Source organism: Colletotrichum higginsianum, chromosome 4, assembly GCF_001672515.1.
Source record: "Colletotrichum higginsianum IMI 349063 chromosome 4, whole genome shotgun sequence".
In the NCBI taxonomy this organism is placed as follows: domain Eukaryota; kingdom Fungi; phylum Ascomycota; class Sordariomycetes; order Glomerellales; family Glomerellaceae; genus Colletotrichum; species Colletotrichum higginsianum.
Window position 1 is genome coordinate 2,372,623 of NC_030957.1, and position 15,751 is coordinate 2,388,373.

At 57.6% G+C, this 15,751-nt stretch overlaps 3 protein-coding genes across 3 annotated transcripts; 2 read left to right on the top strand and 1 right to left on the bottom strand.

Annotated features, from left to right (window-relative positions):
- Nucleotides 1-497: 497 nt before the first annotated feature.
- Nucleotides 498-6,131, top strand: CH63R_06026 (Amidase; the record flags this gene model as incomplete). The annotated part of the gene is made up of 7 exons (XM_018301001.1): nt 498-961; nt 1,019-1,990; nt 2,869-4,252; nt 4,352-4,603; nt 5,146-5,248; nt 5,339-5,479; nt 5,566-6,131. The coding sequence occupies 7 exons, from the start codon at nt 498-500 to the stop codon at nt 6,129-6,131; spliced, it is 3,882 nt and encodes a 1,293-aa protein (XP_018158851.1).
- Nucleotides 6,132-6,686: 555 nt separating this feature from the next.
- Nucleotides 6,687-8,249, bottom strand: CH63R_06027 (Endothiapepsin; the record flags this gene model as incomplete). The annotated part of the gene is made up of 3 exons (XM_018301002.1): nt 6,687-7,204; nt 7,272-7,757; nt 7,805-8,249. The coding sequence occupies 3 exons, from the start codon at nt 8,247-8,249 to the stop codon at nt 6,687-6,689; spliced, it is 1,449 nt and encodes a 482-aa protein (XP_018158852.1).
- A 1,803-nt stretch (nt 8,250-10,052) lies between these two features.
- CH63R_06028 (WLM domain-containing protein) lies at nt 10,053-11,443 on the top strand (the record flags this gene model as incomplete). The annotated part of the gene is made up of 2 exons (XM_018301003.1): nt 10,053-10,230; nt 10,281-11,443. The coding sequence occupies 2 exons, from the start codon at nt 10,053-10,055 to the stop codon at nt 11,441-11,443; spliced, it is 1,341 nt and encodes a 446-aa protein (XP_018158853.1).
- Nucleotides 11,444-15,751: the final 4,308 nt, after the last annotated feature.

Below are 15,751 nucleotides of genomic sequence, written 5' to 3' on the forward strand. Positions count from 1 at the left end.
GAGCGTTGTAGGTAAGTCGGTACGCCTCGGCATAACGTCGTCCTGGGGGGTAGCAAAGTACAGCTCTATTCGCCAATTGCCTTACAAAGCTCCCGGCCTCCAAGGGTGGTCTGGCGGATGGTCTGGTTCCTGAAATGCTTTTTCGGCAGCTACTTCTGCAGTTGCTATTGGCCAATGTCGTCGGGCGAGCACCGTTGGAAGCCGCAAGGCGCAACAGACCACCACCGCAGAGCACTTTTTCTCCCCCATCCTTCGCATCGGAGTATCCCAATTCGACCACATTGTTCCCTGCACAGACAATGGGACAGCTTGGAGAGTTGACTCACGGTTATGCTGCTCCCTTCCCGCTAGTCCCACGCTCGCTCCATTTCGAACAGGTTGCAAACTTCATGTTTTATCATTCCGGGTCCTGGTGAAATAAAAGTTGACACCATCCCCTCACTGACTCTACACTGACTCACCCAAGCGACGGTGAGCATCACACGCAAACACACGCCATGTCTTCCTCCGACTGGTCGCCCGACTCCTGGCGGTCGAAACCCATCAAGCAGGCGCCGGGCTACCCCGACGAGGCTGCGCTCAACAAGTCAGTCAAGGAGCTTTCACGCCTCCCGCCCATCGTTCACCCCAAGGAGATCGTCGCCCTGAAACAGCATCTCCGCGATGTGGCCCTCGGCGAAGCCTTCCTGCTGCAGGGCGGTGACTGCGCCGAGCTCTTTGACTACTGCGAGCCCAACGCCATTGAGTCCAAAATCAAGCTGCTCTTGCAGATGAGCCTGGTTCTTGTCTGGGGCGCCGACAAGCGCGTCGTGCGCATTGGACGTATGGCCGGTCAGTACGCGAAGCCGAGATCGAGCCCGACTGAGATGGTCAACGGGGTGGAGCTTCCGTCGTTCAGAGGAGACATTCTCAACGGCTTCCAAGTCGGTGAACGCGACATAGACCCTCAGAGACTCGTCAAGTGAGCCAGCCCAGTCAGCACAAATGGTTGCAAAGGCCAGCACACTAAACGTTACAGGGCTTACCAATACTCGTCTGCGACTCTTAACTACGTCAGAGCTTGCCTCTCGTCAGGCATTGCGGATCTCCATAGGCCGCTGGACTGGGGCCTAGGTCACGTCCGGGATCCTGAATTGAAGAGAAAGTACTCCGAGGCCGTCCTCTCTCTCACTGACATGCTTCGCTTCCTCCACACGATCGGAGCCGACAGGAGCGACAAGCTCGAGACTGTCGATCTGTTCACGAGCCACGAGGGCCTGCTCCTAGAGTACGAGCAGCCGCTGACCCGCCTGCTGGAGACGCCGGCGCCGCGCCCCACTACCAACGGCGCCCGGAGCGGCGCCAACGGCAACGGCAACGGCAGCGCCACCGCCGCCGAGACGAAGAAGGAGTATTACGACACGTCCGCCCATTTCCTCTGGATCGGCGACCGCACGCGCCAGATCGACGGCGCCCACGTTGAGTTCTTCCGTGGCATCGCCAACCCTATCGGCATCAAGGTCGGCCCCACGACGCCGACAGATGACCTTCTCGCGCTGCTGCGCACGCTCAACCCGGACTGCGAGCCTGGAAAGATCACGCTCATCACGCGCTACGGAGCCTCCAAGGTGCGCTCGTTGCTGCCGGCGCACATCCGCGCTGTCGAGGACAGCGAGTACCAACGCTGCGTCGTCTGGCAGTGCGATCCCATGCATGGCAACACGTTGTCGACGGGCAGCGGCATCAAGACGCGCCGCTTCCGCGACATCTTTGAGGAGCTGCAGGAGACACTGCGCATACACAAGGAGCAGGGCAGCTACCTCGGCGGCGTGCACCTCGAGCTCACCGGCGACGCCGTCACCGAGTGTCTGGGCGGGAGCGAGGGCCTCGATGAAGACGACCTGTCGACCAACTACACGAGCTTCTGCGACCCGAGACTAAACGAGAAGCAGGCGCTCGAGTTGGCTTTTCTGATTGCGGATCACTACAGGAACGAGAGGCGGCCGGTTTCGTGAGCGGGTTCTATTTTCTTGTGTTCTTTTTTCTTTCTTTTTTTTTCCTGGGATCACACACGGGCCGGTATTGGAGGGTTGGGTCATCGAATCGGTCACTCAAAAGCAGTTGTCTATAGATGGAAATTATCTGACATCTACCATGATATTTGATGGTGCTTGTGCCAGGTAACTAACGACGCAGGCTTCAACGGCATCATCACAGCGTACGCTTGGAGCAAGCCACATTTCCCAGGTGTCTCTTGCAGGTATTCGCTGTTTCTCACTTACTGCAATGCTTTCGCGCTAGATGGGATCTCACATCGTAGGTATTCGATAATGAAACACGTCCCTGAGCTCCGGCAGCCGCTCGAATGCATCTCAACTCACCTCAATCACGCTGGCCTCCCCTGGAGAGAACGGGTGGGGCTAAGTTACCTGCCCAGCAGGGAAGTTTCAGGCGGATATCAGCGGGCCAGAGATAAGACGCCGCCGCCAACCGCCAACCCGCGCCCTTACGCCCTTTACCCCAGCGAGCAGTGGCCGATAAGGGGGCGAGTGGGGCTTCCCCGCGACTCCGGCAGCGTCCCCCGTGACCGTGTAAGTACCTAACGCATACCTCACCTTCTCCCTGGATCAGTCTTTCACTCTCATCTTGCATCTTGCATCCTCTCATATCACCCTCATCTCACCTCGCTCGACCTTTTGGATCGATGAGCTCGGAATAGATTCACAATCGATCGTCAACTCTGCCAGCTTACACACCCTCTGCGAAGATGGTCTACCCATTGGACTATCTCCAACACCGTCGTGACTGGTCTGATACCCCCCCCCCCCTCTCGTGCCGGTCATTAACCGAACACACCGAGTGTTGTTTTCACTAACACTATCGCCCCAGCCAATTCAAGCAGTCTGAACGCGTGGACAGGATCCGTCGCCTCACGGCATACCAAGGCCCCTTCACGGCCCAGGACCGCCAGATCCTGGACCGACCTATCGAGGAGCTCGTCCAGGACGTCCACAAGACGATACTGAAGCCTATCGACATCCTCAGGACGTACGGCAAGGTCGCTCTCAGGGCCCATGAGCGCACCAACTGCCTCACTGAGGTTATGATCGCCGACGCCGAGACGTGGGTCGACGACGGCTCCATCGACATGAAGGGCCCGCTTGCAGGCATCCCCGTGAGCCTCAAGGACACCATCGTCGTCGGCGGCTATGACACCACCGTCGGCTTCAGCAGCTTCGTCGGTAACAAGACCCCCACCGACGGGCCTGTCGTGCGCCTTCTCAAGGACGCCGGCGCCGTTCCCTACGTCAAAACGAACCTGCCCATCACCCTTCTCAGTTTCGAGTCCACCAACGATGTCTGGGGCCGCTGCACGAACCCGCACAACGCCCGCTACTCCCCCGGTGGCTCCACCGGTGGCGAGAGCGCCCTGCTCGCCATGGGTGGCCGCATCGGCATCGGCAGTGACGTCGCCGGGAGCGTGAGAGCTCCCGCCCACTTCTCCGGCTGCTACAGCCTGCGCTGCTCGACGGGCCGCTGGCCGAAACTGGGCTTCTGCACGAGCATGCCCGGCCAGGAGGGCGTGCCGTCCGTCTACAGCCCCATGGCCCGCACCCTCGACGACCTGCGCTACTTCACCCGCGCCGTCGTCGGCATGCGGCCGTGGGAGTACGACTACAGCGTGCACCCGATGCCATGGAAGGCCGACATCGAGGAGGACTGGCGGGCGAAGCCGCGATTGCGCGTGGGCGTCATGCGCACCGACGGCGTCGTCGACCCGAGCCCGGCGTGCCGACGCGCGCTGGAAATGGTCGAGGACGCGCTGCGCCGCGAGGGCCACGAGATCGTTGAGGTCGACCCGCCATCGCCGTACGAGGGCCTTCAGATCGCGTCACTGGCGCTCAATGCTGACGGGTGCCGGACGTTCGCCACCTTTTTCCGCGCGGGTGAATGGAACGACCCGGGCGCCGCGCGGATGAAGTCCCTGATGGACCTCGCGGCTCCGCTGCGGTACCTGTACTACCTGTGGGTGAAATACGTTCGGCGGGATGACATCTGGGCTGGGCTCGTGAGGGACTGGCGCCCGCAGAGCGCCTCCGAGAACTGGAAGCTGGTGGCGAGGAGGGAGGCCTACCGGGCACGGTGGTTCAGCTGGTGGGACTCAGCCGGGGTGGATTTCCTCATCACGCCCCCGAACGCGACGCCCGCCGTGCCGCACGATGGGATGAGGGACGCTGTGAGCAGCTGCGGATACACATTCCTCTTCAATCTGGTAAGCTGGGGGGGTTCTTCCTTTTTTTCGTTTTTTCCCTTTTCTGTTCCATCTGTCACTCGTTGTGCGATGACGCTCTTGAACTAACTGGCTTTTCAGCTCGACTACACCGCCGGCGTCATCCCCGTGACGCACGTCGACAAGCAGCTGGACCAGCTTCCCGGCGACTTCAACATCAGGAAGCTGAACGGCGTAGCCCAGGGCGCGTACAAGCTGTACGACGCGTGCGACATGCACGGCCTGCCTGTCGGCGTCCAGGTCGTCGGCAGGAGGCTGGAGGAGGAGAAGGTGTTGTCCATCATGAAGAGGGTCGAGGACGCCCTGGGCGATGACAAGTACAAACTATTGGAGGTTGACTAGGGGTCCGATGCTCGGGGCGTGAAAGCTATGTCTGGTACCTAGCTTAAACGGATGTAATCCAAGGAGTGACATGACATGCCATTTCGCCGCGCGCCGACCGCGCTACCGATGTGTGAGACAAAGCGTACCGCGGGGGATGATCATACATGACGCTCAACCTTGATTACTGGATATAAGTGCAATGCAAGCCGGATGTTCCCTACTGCGGACGGTAACGGTTGCCAACAATGCGGGGGCGACAGTGGGCGGTTCGTTGGAACCAAGTCCGAGATCGGACCGAGTCGTCGCAACCCTTCCGACATCAACGCATCCATCCCACTTAAACCCAGAGTGTAAGTCGCCAGGTCGGGACTGAAGTATATAAGAAGGTGGGTGGTTTGCTTTCTTTCAACTTGAGCAACCATTATAAGCAAAAAAGTACTCTCGTGCCTGCAACCGGGAGAATCATGGCCGACCAGAAACAGGACAACTGGTCATCCGAGGCGAGTCTCGTCGTCTCACGCACTTGACGACAGGGGACTAATCCGGCGTAGGCATACCAGCACTCGGCCTCGTTCGTGCCCAAGCTGGCCACCAAGGTGGTGCAGTGGCTCGACGTCCAGAAGGACGATGTCATCCTCGACATCGGCTGTGGCGGTGAGCCCCCCCCCCGTTTCTAGTCTCCTTAACAGAACTCCATCTTGCTACATTCCCCCAATATCGAATCTATCTTGACACGGTGAGCAGACGGAATCCTAGACGTGCAATTCGGAAAGATCCTTGCGCAAGGGAGCGGCTCGCTGCACGGCATCGACGCCTCGCCGGCCATGATCTCGGCCGCTAAGAAGGCGGTCGAGGCGGCGGGTCTGTCGAACTGCGAGTTCGAGGGTAAGCTCTCTCTTCCTTTCAATCATTTATCCATCCATCATCAACCATCCCGATGGATGCGGTCTGACATGCGCGCACTCGCCCAGTTCTCGACGCGACCCGCATCGCAACGTCCCAGACGCCCACGCTACACGCCCCGACCTTCACAAAGGCCTTCTCCAACGCGGCGCTGCACTGGATCCTCCGGCCGCCCGGGTCGCACGTGCCCGTCTTCACGGCCATCCGCGACGCCCTCCAGCCCGGCGGCACCCTCGCGCTCGAGATGGGCGGGCTCGGCAACGTCGCCGAGATGAGGACGGCCATCGTCATGGCCGTCGCCCGGCGTGTCGGCCTCCCCAAGGCCGTCGAGGCGGACCCCTGGTTCTTCCCGGACGAGGCGTGGCTCACGGACGTGCTGGAGCGCGAGGTCGGCGGGTGGAAGGTCGAGAGGGTCGAGAGGGAGTGGCGGCCGACGACGGCGGACACAGGCGGCGTCGAAGGGTGGGTGCGGCTGATGGGCAAGGTGCTGCTGGACGCGGTGCCGGAGGAAGGGGGCCAGCGCGAGGAGGCCGTCCGGGAGGTTGTGGATGTCCTGAGGCACGTTTGCAAGATTCCCGGGGATGGGGAGATGATCAGCTATGTGAGGCTGAGATGCCTGGCGAGGAAGCTGTGATTTGGGTTTCTATAACCATGACTGGAAGACGAAAGAGTTACCGAGGTGTGTGCTTGTCCCGGTTCCGACTGGGGTTTCAAACTAGGTCCACATGCTGTCGGCGGGCTTGATAGTCCTGAGGTGTATCTCAACCAGCCAACTCAAGGGTCCGTCCGTCAGTTTCTTTCGCAAAGATTCATGTCACCTCCAATTGTTCTTCTTCCTTGACCCACAAGAGCAGAACACCAGCGTCAACAAGGGACCGGGCTTATGCGGCAGTTGAAGTCGGATTGCGACTTCTCGGGAACGGTTTGTAGAGATTCAGTCTCAATGCCCTTAGTCTTGGCCCTCTTCTGACGAACCTGATTTTTTTCACCTGTACGGGCTGGACTCATGGGACTATACTACCGGCCCAACTAGATATTCACCAAGCTTATCGCTCCCAAAGATGGAAAACCATGAGAGGGGGTTTAGCAACAAAAGAACATTGTGGTCTGTCTACCATAAAAACAACGTCTGCCAAACTACACCCTTCCACGCCATCTACCATTGTAAGGAACCAACGACCGGCGTCTATTACAAAGGTTTATTCGCAAACCCCAGCTGACTATTCCCCCCGTGGAATACGACATATTGCGACTTGAGAAACACATCCCCGTAGATGGCAAACGGCAGCGCCGCAGCGCTCTGGATCCCGCCAAAGCACGTAGTCGACGTCTCAATCGTCTCCCCGTCCACCGGCGCAAACTTCATAAATTCCCCAGGGACAACGGCCTTGTAAGTCCCCAGGTCGACAGTGAAGGAGGGAATCTTGTCCCCGCAGTTGAACACGAAGCCGCCGTTGGTCGAGTCGAACTTTGCGCTGGCGATGCGCTGGTAATACGCCGACACGATAGCGTCGGGCAGAAGCATCAGCGTTGTGCCTGTGTCGGCAATGGCCTCGTGCGGTGCCGACGTCGGCGCGCTGCCGTTGGAGCCGACGGCGAAGCCCTGTGCGGTGAATTGCCAGAAGCCGGCTGTCGTGTTGGCAGGGACAAAACTGATTTCCCCTGTGAACTCGGTGGGATCCAGGAAGCCGAAGTTGTAGTTACCGGCTAGAAAGAATGTGAGATGGGCCGCACCTGGTCAATACGCGGCATGAACGGCGGGGTCGAGACTTACCTGCCGCCTTTTTGAGGTTTGCCGTGAAAAGAGGCATCGCGAGATTGTTCATGGCGTTCTCGAAGAAGGTCTTCTGCTTCGCAGGCTGCACGGTGTTGATGTTGCCAAAGGCAAGGCCGACCAGCCCAGACTGGTTCTTGTTCCTCGAGAATGACGCCGAGACCTGGTTCGCCGACTCAACGGCCTGGTTCTCGACGGTCACACCTCCAATGGTGACGGTGTCCATGTAGACGTTGCCCCGCGACGAGCTACCGTCCCCGTAGGAGATGGACCACGACGCCCCCTGCAGGTTCTTGGCGCTCGAGCTTGCGCTGATGTTGTATATGGCTTGCCCTGCCACCTGGGTTATCGGCGTCTCGCTGCTGAAGACCCAAAGGTCCGACGACCCGGTGTCGAAGTTGAGGTTCAGCGTCTGAGGCGGGGTGCCGATCTGCACGGGACAGAGATACTGGCTGTCGAACTCGGCTGGGATCGCCGCGACCTCCCCTTGATGATTGTCAGCGTGGCTCAGACGCAGACACATACCGACTTACCACTGGGAGGGGTCTTCGTTCCATTCCCCTTACTTCCCCCACCTCCCCCAGGTGCCGCGGCCGTACCGTTGCCTTTCGAGCCTCCGGCTCCCGCATCTTGACCCCCTTTGCCTCCTTTGCCCTTCCCTTTTCCTTTGCCCTTTCCTTCCCCTTTACCTCCCTTGTGTACACCTTTACCCCCCTTCAAAAGCCCGAGGTCGTCGAGAATCTGGTCGATGAGCGAGAGAAGATCGTCCGGGATCTGCTGTCCGAACTTAGAGTAGGCTCTGGCCAAAGCGATGGGCCCTCGTCGCGACCCGTAGTAGAAATCAGGGTTGGGGACCTGCTCGATCCGAAAGGCCGCACCGCCCAGGGTAGCGATTTCCATCTTTGATGGCGCCGCATCCACCAGACGGGCGGCGAAGGGAATGACTGCTGCGACCGCAGCTGGGTTGGTGAACCGCATGGTCACCCAGAGAAAGGAATGTCCCGGCGAAAGAATGGAACCAGGAGGAAAGCTCACGGAGCTCTACAAAACACAACAAGACTCGATGACAATATTCGGACAACCAAGGAACCCAAAGAAACGACCTGGGAGTGCGGAGGGCCTCGGAGAAATAAGCAAACCAAGCTTTCGCCAAGTTCGCTCCCCACTGAGGTAACGCATAGATCGACCTAGGAAACGGTTTCGAAATGCTCGAATGCTCCGCCGCGAGTCGCATCACTAACTACGCGATGGCGAATCGCAACAGAGAGAGTGAAATCCCACTTCCCGAATCATTGACACGGGGGCTTGACGTAAGCGCCAGAGGCAGCATCGTTCGACTTTCCCCCCAAGGAACCGCCGTAAGAGCTGCCTCTCAGAACGGCGCAACCATCCATAGGCGACCTGCGACAGTCGATCATTCACGTCTCCCGCAAAACAAAGGCTTTTTTCCCGGACACTGTCCCTTAGGGAGCGGGAGGCGGCCGATATGGCCGTATGCTTGGCTCCCGAAACACTGTCAGTCGGGCATGCGACCCCTGTCCCCAGGAACGCCCTCGTCGCGATGCCGAATTTCCGGAGTCGCTCTGGTGGCATGTCAGTCCCCCATACTGCATGCAGAGTCCGTCAGCAGGATTCGCCGATTAATGGAGTGGTTGTCGCCGGTTGATACCAAAGAGGAAAAGCAGTATCCATCATCTGAAGTTGGGAAAAGAGATGCGATGAAAGGCGGCTACATCGAGGATTGCTCTGGTTTGCCGTACGACGGCAGAAAGTCTAATGATGGGGAACCGATCGCAGCTGTTCGGCGCGGAAGTTGACCAGGATGTGCGGGATTCATGCGAAACTGAAACCACCATCCATACTCGACGGCCCATGTGGTGAGATAGGACATCTCCTGGCTCCTCGGCCGGTACCCTGGGATGACATGACGGATGTCCAAAGAGTGTTGCTTTGCAGGGCCATTACGGCTTGGTTCTTAGACCCATGTTCGCATTCCCCGTTGTTGAAGCAACCCTCCGCACACAACCTGATTTGGCAAACGTGCAACCAGCATTGTCTGCTCCAGTCTTGAACCGGGCGTGTTCGAGAGATGTCGTTGAAATTGAGGCCAGGGGTAGACGAAGGATAATGCCACTGCTTGGCGAGGTCGATCGCTGCAGGGTAATCATTCCACTATGCCGCTGCATTGTTTTGTTCTCGATCAAAGCCTGCTGCTGCTGAAGGCCCATCTACATGTACTGGCCATTCCGACATGCCAAAGCCTGGATTGGCCAGCCAATACCAGGTCATCGGAATTAAACTGATTCAGGGTTCCGTTTCGAAGAATGAAGGGTTGCCAGTTAGTGCTCATGGGTAAGGTGAGCGGCAATTGACTGCTTGCTGAATCACAGGTTGACACAGCCGGGCGAGGGTTCCAGAAAGGCCATGCTTGGCTTAGTCATCGAATGCCCCGCCACCCCACCAGGCGCATTCTCCCTTCTGGAGGAGTGACATACCAATATTCACCGCTTGACTAGACGCCCTATCCCCGGAAAGCCCCTGGAAGGCGTCAAACCTTCTTACGCGTCCTGGTACGTGTTGTTACTGCGTAAGGTGCTTGCGTACCTAGGTAGTGTACGATGTGAATAACCTCCCTTTTGACATTTTTCTTCTCCCTCTTCTTGTCCTTCGATACCTCCGTCATTTGTGACTTCAGTCGGCATTTCTTCCCTCTCTTTCTTTCGGCGATACGGGTCGCATTCAACTCTCCTCTCGCTGTCGACGACACGTTACTAAACCAAGATGCCTGAACACGACGCGCTCGTTCTCAGCTTCTCGCACTTAGCGGAGTTCCCACGCGCAAGCGAAGCTATTCAAACGCTGAAAAAGGTGGCTTCTCTGGTCAAGCCCATTATGCGGGTGCGAGGCTGGAAGGTGCGAGAGCTCGCTGAGTTCTACCCAGATCAAGCAAATCTTCTTGGTGAGCATTGGATCATCGTCGCTCTTGACTGACCGCTGATTGTTCTTCAGGTCTGAACATCAACAGAGGCCAGAGGATTCTGGTCCGACTACGATACCCCAGTGACCGATCACTCTTCCTACCAATAGAACAGGTAGTCGACACGATGCTTCACGAGCTATCCCACATCGTTTTCGGACCTCACGATGGCAACTTCCATGCGCTTTGGAACCAACTACGAGACGAACACGAGGCACTTATACGCAAAGGATACACCGGCGAAGGCTTCCTCTCAGAAGGACAACGTTTGGGAGGGGGCCGGATACCCATGCACGAGGCTCGCCGACTTGCTCGGGCGGCCGCTGAGAAGCGACGCTCGTTGACGGCTGGTTCAGGCCGGAGGCTCGGTGGTTCTGGGCCTAGCCTCGGCTCGGATATCCGGCGAACAATTGTTGGCGCTATCGACCGGAGGAATAGCACTCTCCAGGGATGTGGCAACAACAATCACAACGACAGGGAGATCCAACAAATCTCCGAGACAGCAACGAGAAACGGCTTCCGTACCCAGGCCGAGGAGGATGCCGCCAACGAGGCCGCCATCGCGCAGGCGCTCTGGGAACTGGTGCAAGAAGAGGAGCGTCAGCGCTACGGCGGTTACTACATCCCGCCGAGCGCACAGAACCCCACCGGTAATGGCGGCGGTTCAGTCATGGGAGACCACGGTGACCGCGGTGACCACGTAGCCAGAAGCACAATCGTTCCTCCTCCGATCCCAGGGCCGGCAACAAGGCCTCCGCCGGTGCCGAGTCCTGATACTCGGCCGCCAATCGTTCCTGCACCGCCGTCACAGTCGGCTCCGCAGCGCGGTTGGACATGCGGGGTGTGCACTCTTCACAACCCCTCAACATTCCTCTGCTGTGACGCGTGCGGGACAGAACGCGGGCAAAATCCTCAACGTGAGGTGTGGACACCAAACGCCGAAAAGCGCGAACGCCAGCGGGCATCGGCAGCCGCAACGGCGAGAACACCAATCGAGCCGGAGACAATAGACCTCACGAGTAGTCCGCCAAGGAGGTCGAATAGGACCGGCAGGGTAAACGTCAATACCCCACCAGTACCAGGCCCGGTTGTACATGCAGCGCCAATTTGGCAATGTTCGTTCTGTGGAACCATCATGCAACGACAGTGGTGGACGTGTTCAACCTGTGGGGTGATGAAGGACGATTCAGCCTGATGAAAGAGCGGGGGATGTCGGAGGAAGCGAGGTCTGAGGAAAAGGGGTCCTCCTCCTGTTCCTCTGGATCCTTCAGGGTCCAAATGACGAAATCGCCGATAGATACCCTTGCGATTCGAACGAGGTCGAAGAGCCTGCAGTACATATGCTGCATACCTGTTGTCTTTCTGTTGGCCAGTGTAAGAGACACAGGACTGTGTGGCACACTCGGGCCGAAATGACATAAGAATCGGGGCGACTTGAGGAGACGCTGCTCTTGTACCCTGGTGCTATGCTGACAAGGACGCATCAATGGAAGAATACGAGTCATCATGTAGATGGTATGAGTGGCGGCAAGCACCAAGCATATCTCAAACATAGCGGCGCGCCATCGCACGGAAGTCTCTACACAGTGATGCAGGTTTTCCTCCGACGGACAGCCAGCCACCCTGGGATGTGTGTCCGAGAGGCTGCAGTTCACACAGCGCTCACAGCACACACATCACACACCCACGGGCATGGATTATGATTATGTCATCATGACGACAACATCTAACAGCCGCACTCGGGTCGTGCCCCAACGATGGTGATTGGCCTTCGTTGGGTAGCGACAGGGTCAAATGATCTGCATCACACACCGTGGCAGCCCTTCTGGTGAGTGGTGGGCTGGTGGCACAGAAGGCGCACCGATATGGAGAAAAGAAAACCACTGGGGGCCCCCATGTCGAGTCAGTGGCTTTTCCCCAGTCTAGACGCTTCGAATGTCTGTGGACTAGGCCCGTTAAGGTGGTAGATCTACGATCGATGGGGTGCCCGTGAGTCTAGACGCAGGGCAGACTTTATCACCAAACCACGCCGGTCGGAGATGGGTCAGAGCCATTTTTTTCTCTTTCGCTTCTTCAGTTGTCTTTCTTTGCTGCGTCTATCCGAATCCAGCGTAGTGAGGGCAAGCCCTTTCCAAGTATATCTGGACCTCTTGAGTGTACCGGAGGGGGGGTAATGCCGAAAACTGCTCGCCCGAAGGAAGATCTGAAATGCGGCATATGCTGAGGGGTCAAGCACGAATGGCCACCGCCGCGAACATGCAATTAAGCGGCATGCCTAGCAGTGTGCCGTTGTTCGTTGAACATTGGTAGACTGGGCGAGGAGGACATGCGATGGCGACCAACCCGACGGGATCGGCCGCATACGCGACGCTTGTGGATGGAAGGCGAAGTTGCCTCTGACGGACTCTTGACGATCTTTTGCACCCTCATGGACCCCTCATGGGCTCACATCGTCGCAACAGATGCGCACGATGATGAGACCAGCCCGGCCATCGCCAGTCTCTGAATAGCGAGAACAGCTCGCGACAAGGGGTGGCGGGAGAGCCAAGGCCTGCCTACAGGCCCGCTACCAAGCTCTGCCCTCCCCAGAGTTTACAGAAATGGACGCCGTAACATCCCCTGGCCAGAGACGGATTTCTACATTTCTACCCACGTCGTGAGTCAAAAGGTATCGACGAAAGGACGACGCAAGTCGACTCTTAATTGAGGTGGTTTGCTCGGTTCTGTATCTTCTACGGGGCGACAAGGAAAATGAGCCGAAACATGCTGAACGACGACAACAAAGAACTGAGACAGCTCACAGAAACAATCAACTGACAAACCGAGTTTGGAATTTCCCCCCTGATGGTTGGGGATGCTGATGGGACAGAACCTGACATTGACGGACCCGGCCAGCCACGCGGATCGTAGCAAGACAAAGAAAGGATCGGCAAGCTGTGTCGCTCGGGGAATGACAAATGTCCCGAGTGCTGGTACAGGTAGAGACTCGCGGTATTGTATCGCGTAGGTATCTTTCCCCCTGGGCCGGGGTAGGGGGGTTCTTTTATCTGCGCTCTGCAGCAGTTGAGAGGCAGGGTCCGCTCATCTTTGCTCGAGTTGGAAAGGATGCCCAATTCCCGCACCTCTTTTTCGAGAGTCCCATGGGAGAAGCTCACGTTGGCCGTCCTCGAAGTTCGCCTCGTCGACCGGGTCCCCTTCTTCCGTCACGGCTGATGACTTTAGCAGACCAAGTTGCCATTGTTACACGGCAGCAAGGCAAAAAAGTAGAGTAAGCCTAGCCCACCCGCACAGAAGTCTTGTCGCGTGTCTGAGGTTGGGCATCATCCGGTAAACCACAAAGAAGGGATTCCAACGTCCATTGCAGTCGATCTTGGAACAATGAGAGCGGAAAAGGGAGTTCTTAAACGAGGTGACGGCTGCATACGGGGGACACGAGTTCCGATGGGCTTCCCATCCCGCCCCTTTGGATTCGTCCAGTTTTACGGCTGGCTAATTCCCCTTGCTTCTCCTTCTTGTCGCGTACTTGCACATGCTCTTGTGGGTATTTGTGGACGTGTGTGTGCCAACGACACCCGTCGGAGCGGATCCCATGCGCCCAGAAGGGGTAAGCTGCAAAGATTGGCCAGTGAGATGCCAGCGAGTCGGTTTGGCGCATAGAGGTGAGCTGTTTGACTGCCAGTCTGTTGCACAGTATAACTGCGGCAGACTGCAGCATCTTGGGGTACTCTGAAAGCGTAACGGGGGATGTCGGCGATCAGTACTTACTTGGCTTCAGAGGAAAGAAAGGGTGAGCCAGAACCCGGTTCCCGAGGAGCTTTGGGCTGTTTTGCGAGGCGGAAAGGAGGGACCCCGGACTTGGTGAGGGACGGTTGACACCCGGAAGTAAGCCGGCGCTGGCGGTGCCTGGTGTCCTGAGCTGTGGTCGAGTCCAAGGAACTCCCTCGCGGAGAGAGAGGCTGGAAGCTTCAAAAAGTTGGCATGCATCCCGGGCGGTTGACGGCGGATGAGGGAGACGCGGAATGGCATGACGAACGTGGTGGGCAGAAAACAGCCTTGCTGAGGTGCCTCTGCGACGGGTACCCGGCTCAGAAATTGGCGCGTGAGCAACAGCGATCACAGCGGACAGGTCGATTACGGTCCACCGGGGCCCAGTGGATAGAGCGTCATGAGGGAGTTGTACATAAGGTACACCACAGGGCGCACAACCCCACTGGGAGAGCAGACCGCTCGAGGAGGTCCACTACACTTGGCCGCTGTTGAGAGGGGAAAGGATGAGGAAGAGCCAAGGAGAAGTACGGAAGTGGTGGTGGCTCGACAGATACTTCGGTACGTATCTCTACCTGTACATCGTATGCTTTTCCCCAAAAGCCGATGCCCTCCTGTACCTAACTTGTGCATTCGTCATGCACTTTCCCATGGGCGGGACTGTGCTGAATCCCTCGGATACAAGGATACCCTTTAGAGACGCGGATGTACCTGCTCCCGTACCTTGCATGGTATGCAAGAAAGGGGGACAAGAAGAGCAAAACATACAGGTACATCGCCCGCAGGGGGCATATTAGGTACGGAGTACAGACTGACTGTACAGGACACACTAGGTAGTACAGGTAGGCAGTTATGTATCCGTACGTCTTTGGCCACTGAAGATCAATCCCCTCTGGATTTCTGGAATGACATCTCCCACCCCGGTCCCTCTCGAGTTTCCAGACAGACCGTCCAATGTGCCAGTCAAAGCGCCCATTGTTTCCCACCCTCATCCACCACCAAATCCCCATCCCGGTACCATATCCTACCTAGATACCTAATGTGTAGACATCCCCACGTGTAGCGTCCGTATCCCAGTTGGTTCAGTTCCCCTTTGCACTCAGTCCCATGCAAGCTATTCTTCTCGCCCCAGCTGTAGGTAGGGCTTCTGTCCCGATGCTTGATCACTGTCGACCGGGGGGGAGCACCTTCACTTAAACAAAGTTTGGACTATGACGGCCCCCCGTCTCTCGTCCTTCTCGCCCATCGTCTGTCCATCTGTCCAACTGCCTGTCTGCTAAATGCTAATGCTAATGCCAGTCAGTGCCAATGCCAACAGATGCCGCTTTCTCTGTGCTTCGATTCCCATTTCCCCCATCAATCCATCATCCTCCTTTGACCGCCTCCTTCTCCACTCTGTCCGATCTCGAACCGCATCACCATAGCCTTGCTCTTGGTCCATCACCTCTCTTTTCTGAATCTGTCAACTTCGTAAGCCTGTCCTACCTTTTGTTCTGCCCCTCTCCTCTCTCCTCTACTCTCCTCACAACATAACAATTTCATCTTCTATCCCATTGTCTATCCCAGCGCCGTTTCGGCATTCTTGGTCTGTCTCCACTTCCTGAAGCCAAGGCCAAGGGCGCCCAAGACCGCTGCAGACAGACTGCTGCGCGCTGGCGTCTGAAGCTGACGATCTTTGTCGACCTCGTCCCTGCTGCGCCATTGCCCCTAGGCTGCTTTCCTGCAGCTACAGCGTGCT